Genomic DNA, 8,169 nt, shown 5'->3' with positions numbered 1-8,169 from the left:
AACCTTGTGCTATACACCCTTCTGGTCGAGCTCTATTACGCACATATGATTTAAGTTGTCCCAAATATCTCTCAATAGGATACATCCACCTATATTGAACAGGTCCTCCTAGTTTGGCTTCCTCAACAAGATGAACGATCAAATGAACCATGACTGTGAAGAATGACGGAGGAAATAACATTTCCATGTGACATAGCGTGAGCACAACTTCACGTTGCAATTTATCCAAATTTGCAACATTCAACACATTATCGCTCAACTGTTTGAAAAATGAACACAACTCAATTAAAATTCTTGAAACATTATCTGACAATGTTATTCGTGTGGCCAATGGGAGTAATTTCTCAATCAATATATGACAATCATGACTTTTCAACATTCCATTCAATCGCATAGAATCAACATCAATGCACCTAGAGATGTTGCTTGCATAACCATCTGGTACACTGATATTCCTCAATGTTGATAGAAACATCTTCTTGCCTTGATTATTCATTGTATAGATTGCTAGAGGATATTTTCCATTGTCATCTGGCCAAAGATCATGCTTACAACCCATTACTTTAAGATCTCTTCGAGCATTCAGATGATCTTTTGACTTAGAGGAATCATTAAGCAACGTGAAAATGATATTGTCACAAACATTCTTCTCAATGTGCATCACATCAAGATTGTGACGCAATAGATTATGCCTCCAATATGGAAGTTCAAAAAAAATGCTCTTCTTTTTCCATTGCTGGGTGTTGCCATTTGTGTGACGGTCACTAACACGTCTTCTTTTTCCTCTTCCAATAACATTAGTTTTGCGGCCGAATGTGACATTAATATTCTGCACTTGTTCAAGTATTGCACAACCAGACAACAAATTTGGAGGATTACGCAGATCTTGCTTTCCATTAAATCGAACCTTGTTCAACCTAAATCTATGTCTTTGATCAAGAAAGCGTCGATGACCCATAAAACACCATTTCTTACTATGATTAAGACGACAAGGTTCAAAATCAAAGTTGCATGACGGACAAGCTAGGCCGGTGTATGTGTTCCAGCCAGATAGATTTCCCAACCCGGGAAAATCACTTATCGTCCACATTAGTGCTGCATATAGTTTGAACTTTTCCTGTGTGAAAGCGTCATAAGCATCTACACCATCTTGCCACAATTCTTTCAACTCTTTTATCAAAGGTTGTAGAAACACATCGATGTCATTCCCTGGCATTCTTTTACCAGGGATGATGGTTGAAATGATAAAAGACGTCGACTTCATACATAACCATGGAGGGGTGTTGTAAGGAATCAAAATGACTGGCCAAATACTGTAATTGGAACTCATATTACCAAAAGGATTAAAATCATCAGTGGCTAAACCGAGTCGAACACTTCGTGGGTCAGAAGAGAATGATGTGTGCAACTCATCAAACTTCTTCCATGCTTCAGAGTCTCTAGGATGTCTCATCAAGCCATCATTTGCACCATTCGGGATCGCATGCCATCTCATATCTTCAGCTGTCTTTGTTGATAAAAATAACCTCTGCAAACGAGGTTTGAGTGGGAAGTAGCGAACGATTTTTGCAGCCACGTTACGCTTCTTTTGTCCTTGTTGAGAAGATGTACCATCACTTACTTCTTTAACGGGCGGTTTCCATCTAGAGGTATGGCAAACCTTGCAACTTTGTCTACTTTCATCTTCCTCTCCCCAATACAACATACAATTTTTTGGACAAGCATGTATGTTCTTGTAGTCCAGTCCCAACTTTGTAATAATTTTCTTCGCCTCATAGAATGAAGCTGGAATATTTGCATGTTCAAAAGCATCTTTCAGTAACTCTAATATCATAGTCATGGATTTGTCAGTCATCCCACATAAACACTTTATATGATACAACTTCACAATGAATGACAACTTTGAATATTTAACACACCCTTCATACAATGGTAGTTCTCCATCTCTTGCTACCTCATAAAATTCTTTATCTGCACTTACTTCTTCAGTTGCAGCATTCTGTGTCGTTCCCTCGTCCTCTGCATTATTTTCGTTTGATTGAAATTGACCTTCATTGTCGTGTTGCCTATTTATGCCAAAAGCATCATTGATCATGTTAAACATTGGATCTGCATCAACATTCTGGTCCTGAACACCATAAGAATGTGCTCCACCACCAACATTACTAGTTGACGCAACCTTCGACTCTCCATGGTAGAACCAAAAGGTGTATCCTTCGGGGAATTTCTTACACAACAAATGATCATAGACTGTTTCCTTAGACAGCCACTTTCTAAAACCACACGGTGAGCATGGGCATAATATTTTGCCTTCAATTGAACTATGTTGAAAGGAAAAATCAATAAATCCCCTAACTCCTTCGACATACTCAATTGAATTTCTTGGTTTTTTCATCCAAGACTTATCCATTGTTGCTGATCTGTAAATAAATCATATAATATTTTGGTCAAACTAATTAGTTTCCTTATTTTCATTTAGGGTAAGTTGTATATATTGTAAATGTAACCTCTCCTATTAGGAAAATTAAGTCATGTTGTCGGTTTTATTTTATTATAATAAAGCTAAAAGATCTCTTTCTCTTACTTACTCACACTGCCTACCACATTCTCACTCTTTTCATTAATGACAATAATAAAGGATAACCCAAAACGGGAAAAGTAAAAACTGAAAACTGAGATGAGAATCCCTAATAAGGAAAATGCAGATTACGGGTAAAGAGAAAAGTAGACAAGGAAAAGCATCTAGCTTTAAGTCATTTTCCCCAGAAATAGACACCCACTTAAGCATTTTTGGCAAAAGTAAGTTTATATACTTTTTCTAATGAATTTATATCATACTTCTCTAGCATATACTTATTTTTATATCAATATAATTTATGTGGAGCAACTCAATTCCAACTACGGCAAAAAATTATATGGTTGTCATGCTGGCTAACATAACATGACAGTGTTTTTAGGGCACTTTGTTAAGTATAATCTAATTTGTTAGATATGGGGCTAGTGGAATCCCTTTGAATTATGTGTTTACGTGTATAAATACACACATACAAAAATCCTTCATCCTAACATATAAGGAATGGAAGCAAAATGCAAAACAAAGACGTGAATGAAAATGGGGAAGAGATGTGAATAAATGCAGCGGTTCCGAGATCAAATGTCGGAAAGAGAAAAAAGAGGCAAGTGGAATATGAACTGACCTGAGCCTTGTCAACGACCTAAATGTCAGACAGGAAGTGGTGATAGTCGGCGGCGGCGTTGCCGGCGGTGGTGACGACGACTGCTCTGCTAGGGCAAACAGCAAAAGGGAAAATAATATATCTATTAACTAAACAATATATTGATAACTTTCACAGCAATGACAGACGAATGGGAACTCACTGTCGAATCGGCGGAGGAACAAACGAAATGTTGACGACCACGCTAGAGATACAGACGAAATGTTCACAGTCAGAATAAGTGAGAGGTTCGTTTTGCTTTTGACAGAGAGGGGAGACAAAGAGGGGGAAATGACACGGACGAAATGTTAAGAGGGGGAAATTCTATAAAATTTTGGGAGAAAACATTAACGATAACAAGTAAAACAATAAGGTATGACATTTTGTTAAATTGTTACGGTTGGTCAAATTGGTTTAGAGAAATCAAAGTAATGTAGAGGGATGAGTTCGAATCCTGCCTCCAGATTTTAATAATTAATTTTTTTTTAATTTAAACTATTACTAAGATCTTGTGGGCGTTTTAATAACCGCCCATTACATATATATGGAGGCTCAATGCATCAAACCGCCTGGGATTGAAAACGTTTAGAGGCTACTTATAATTAAACACCTTAATAATCGCCCCCATATATATTTCATGGGCGGTTTAACAAACCGCGTGTGCAATCCAATTTTAGGCGGTATGTATTTTTTCGCCTCCAAATAAAAAATTATTTAGGCAGACTATTTAAACGCCTGCCCTTCCGCCTGTAATGGATGAAATATGAGGCGGTTTTTGTGAATAGGCTGCAAAATGTTATTTCTATGCGGTTATAATAACAGCCTTGAAGTATTATTTTCAGGCGGTTGGAGTTTGACCGCCTTGCTTTAAGTAAGACGCCTACAGTACCGCCTCTGTCTCTTCTTTGCACGCGGTTTTCATTTAACCGCCTCTGTGTAACGGTCGGCATTTGTGCGTTTTCTTGTAGTGAATTGTGTACGATTGTCTAATGTTTAACACGAGGTTAAACATTAATTATTTGACGTTATGATATTTAATATAAGGGAAAAGTATTTTTACTGTCACCGGAGATAAAGTTATCTTCAGTGAGCTCAAAACGACGTCGTTTTGGGTTATAAGATTAAAAAATTATAATGACAAAGACTAATATAACCCTGCAATATATTATAATTACAAAAACAATACTGCTTTCTCCCCCACAACGACGTCGTTTTGAGCTCACTGGAGATAACTTTATCTCCGGTGGCAGGAGAAAATCTAAATTTTTTGTGTTTGTTTTTCTTCTTCGTCTTATGTAGTTAATCTTCTGCAATAATTAATATACAATAATTCGCTTATTACTTGAAATTTGGAAATATTTATTCCTTTGTTTGATTACGAAAAAAAGTTTAATAAAATATATGTATGATAAACCATCTTCAACTAAAAAAAATGAAGAGACACATTCTTCATTGTAAAACTATGTATGTCATTAAATTTTTTATTATTCATGTGTCTACACTTCAATCGACTCTTTTTAATTTTTATGTATCGAGAAGTTTATTTTTTTTTTAAACTACGTGTTAGTCTCTTAATCCTGATTATTTTTTGAAACATTCTGATATTCCTTCTTCTTTTTTCTGAACTTTCATTCAATGACTGATACTTCATCTTCTGCAAATTAAAGTGAGTAGCGATTGAGAAATAGATACAGATGCCCCTAAAATCTCTTTCAAAGGATTTATTTTTGCAGATTTTTGGAATCACTAATGTAATATTCTTAGATTCTATTATAGACACCATTCAATATTAAGTTGGAAATCCCTTATCTATTTTATCTTTTAATATTTTCTTTAATAATTGTGTCTTAGAAAATTTTATTCATAAATTTTATTTAAAATTTACGTTAACTCTTAGAAGACAAACAAACTGACTTTTTTTTTCGTGTATCGCACGAGTAATAAACTAGTTAACTGGTTCTAATAAATAGTGGGCCAAACAATGTTCGTGAATAATGAGACAAAAAAATTATTGAGCAATATTTTTTCGTAAACGGTTTCTAATAATGCAATTAATATATTATTAATTGGTAATTGATTCTAATAAATAGTATTCCAAATGGGTTCTTTTGGCAACATTTATTTCCTCAAAATACAATCACCGTGTACATGGTTTTTGGGCGAAATTATTGAATCTCAATTGCTTTTTCATATTTGTCATTGAATATTTATAATTGATAACTTCTAAACGGTTTTTTATTTGTATGAATAGATAATAACGCTTTAAGGATTGTGAGGGAATAGATAATAAGGAATTTTTTATTTATATGTCTACATTGTTAATGACATCATGATCTCTTTGAGTATCTATAGCAATTGTATGATAATATCCCTTGTCACTTCTGCTGCATGAATCATGACATTGTTCTCATCGAAGAGTGGTGATTTTTCAGTGAAGTCGTCCTCACAAGACAAGGCCTCAACAACAGAATGACTTACCTCAAATGCAGCCACCTCGGGTTTTCCAGATTGCAAAGCTTGAGTGGCTAGTGGAACATCACCTTCCAAAATTGCTTTGTACTTGTTAGCACATGAACTCAACAAGCCTTTCTCATCGGCACCCCCTTTAAGAAGTTCATTGATTTTGTTCATGGTATCATTTGCTTTGGCTTTGATTACATTCACCAATATTAGTGCTAGGTCGTTGACATCTGCACTTGAGCTATGAGGGTCTGCTTCAAGGAGTTTAATGCAAAGATCAGGATGTGATGTATTCTTGCATGTTTCCTCTATGAGTTTCACATCGTTTGGCTGAAAAACTCTGCAGTGACCTTGTGGCATTGAAATTGTAGCTAGAACAAGAATGCTACATATAAGAGATAGGTGCTTCAAGTTTGCCATCTTTGTTAGAATAAGACAAATAATTGAAGCCTAGAAAATTCAAGTGAGTGGATGAACTGAAAAAAGTGAAAAGAGAGAACTAAAAAGTTCTAAGAAACTGAGATTAATCAGAGTGAAGATGTGTGAACTACTTCTTCTTTCAGCATTTAAATAGGGAATTGTCTCCAAATTCGGTCAAATCACAAGACAATCTGGGTAATTAATCATATTATTAATTTATTAATACAATAATACTTTATTTGGTAAGTAATCAATATTTTTGTAGGATGAAACAATATCTTTATTGCTTTCCGAAGTAATTAAATACACTATTAAATATTACTTACTCTGTAAGACTTCTTGAAGTAATTAAAGATATTATTAATTAATTGCATTTAAAATTGCCTTAAAAAATAATTTATTACGCTATTAATGAGTACAGGGAATAGGCTATTAATTTTATACAAATAGTTTTTAGTCAAACTACATTAATATAAGTAATATTATTTTTAATTATTCAAAAAATAATATTATTTTGAGAAGTAATTAATAACATCATTAAATATTGGAAAAAAAAATATTCTCATGTTACATGAGATAAGTTTTCTTTCCTACACACCCTTCGATAATCATGCAATTTTCTCTTTTCTTTCTTTGTTTATTTTTTATATGGTGGGTCCCACCACTATGTATCTATGACATAAGATTTTTTCTCTCATACAATATGAGATTAGATAAGCCCTTAAATATTATATATTAAGCACTAAACTTTGTTTGGGCTTCTATTTCAATGAGTGGTCTCCTACTAATTTGGCAATTAAATATTATATATTAAAATTTAGTGTCAAATGACATTTTTTTAAAGTTACAGCAAAAAAAATGAAACAAGGGGAGATTCCGTTTACAATTTTTTTTTTCTTTACAATTCTTACAACCTCAACCTATGTAGCACTGATATCGACACGGGACACGTGACACGACACGACACGATACTCCGACACGTTAATTCTAAAAAATGTTATATTTCGACACGTTAGGACACATTTTGATATTAAATAATATTTTTAATTTATGTAGTGTATATTGTATTTAATATTCAATAATTTAACAAAAAATGAAGTTAAACTTATAATACCCATCAATTTTGCAAAGAAACATAAGATATCCCAAATATTTATATTAAACTCAATAAAATAGTAATCTCAGTCTAACGAATTTAATAGTTGAAACTAAAAACGTAACGCAACGCAACCTTTGAACCATTTTTTGAGTTTTTACAACGCGTGTTGGAGTGTCGGAGAGTGTCGAAGAGTGTCGGGAAGTGTCGGACACGACACGTTAGGGTTTTTGAAGTGTCAGTGCTTCATAGACCTCAACTATGTTCTCCCGGGAGAACACTAATGGAGTGTTCTCCCGGGAGAACATAGTTGAGGTTGTAAGAGTTGTAAAGAAAAAAAGTTGTAAATGTAACCCTTCCCATGAAACAATATCTTTATTGTTTTCCGAAGAAATTAAATACACTATTAAATATTTCTTATTCTGTAAGACTTCTTAAAGTAATTAAAGACATTATTAATTAATTGCATTTGATATTGCCTTAAAAATTAATTGATTACACTATTAATGAGTATAGGGAATAGGCTATTAATTTTATACAAATAATTTTTGGGAAAGGTTATATTTACAAACTTTTTATTTGCAAACTTTTACAAACTACATTATGTATGACCGGTCATACACTCTTGATTGAAGTTCGACCAGTCATACTTAGTATAATTTATAAGTTTGTAAGAATTTTTTTTTGTAAATATAACTTTCCTTTTTAGTCAAACTACATTAATATAAGTAATATTATTTTTAATTATTCAAAAAATAATATTATTTTGGGAAGTAACTAATAACATCATTAAATATTGGAAAAAGCTATTCTCATGTTACATTATATAAGTTTTCTTTCCTACACATTAGGGGTGTTCGCGGTCTGGATTGGATCGATTTTGAAAGCAAAAATCATCTAATCCCTTCGATTTGATAATGTAATCATCCATTTGATTTGGATTTTTTTTTCAAATCCGATCCGATCCAATCCAATTTT

At 33.4% G+C, this 8,169-nt stretch overlaps 2 protein-coding genes across 2 annotated transcripts; both read right to left on the bottom strand.

Annotated features, from left to right (window-relative positions):
- Positions 1-17: 17 nt before the first annotated feature.
- Positions 18-2,410, bottom strand: LOC133289989 (uncharacterized; the record flags this gene model as incomplete). The annotated part of the gene is made up of 1 exon (XM_061488032.1): positions 18-2,410. A coding segment is annotated over exon 1 (2,393 nt), but the record flags the coding sequence as incomplete, so codon positions are not given.
- Positions 2,411-5,561: 3,151 nt separating this feature from the next.
- LOC133289990 (cell wall / vacuolar inhibitor of fructosidase 1-like) lies at positions 5,562-6,095 on the bottom strand. The gene has a single exon (XM_061488033.1). It carries the CDS (start codon positions 6,093-6,095, stop codon positions 5,562-5,564), a length of 534 nt encoding a protein of 177 aa, XP_061344017.1.
- Between the last annotated feature and the right edge of the window lie 2,074 nt (positions 6,096-8,169).

The sequence above is a fragment of the Gastrolobium bilobum genome, unplaced genomic scaffold (assembly GCF_033153095.1).
Source record: "Gastrolobium bilobum isolate Gb01-03AN ecotype WA unplaced genomic scaffold, APGP_CSIRO_Gbil_v1 utg701455, whole genome shotgun sequence".
NCBI lineage: Eukaryota > Viridiplantae > Streptophyta > Magnoliopsida > Fabales > Fabaceae > Gastrolobium > Gastrolobium bilobum.
This window is presented reverse-complemented; position numbering and strand designations above follow the sequence as displayed.

Excerpts from the sequence above, each read along its gene's own strand:
- LOC133289990 (XM_061488033.1), bottom strand. The coding sequence starts at position 6,095 with ATGGCAAACTTGAAGCACCTATCTCTTATATGTAGCATTCTTGTTCTA.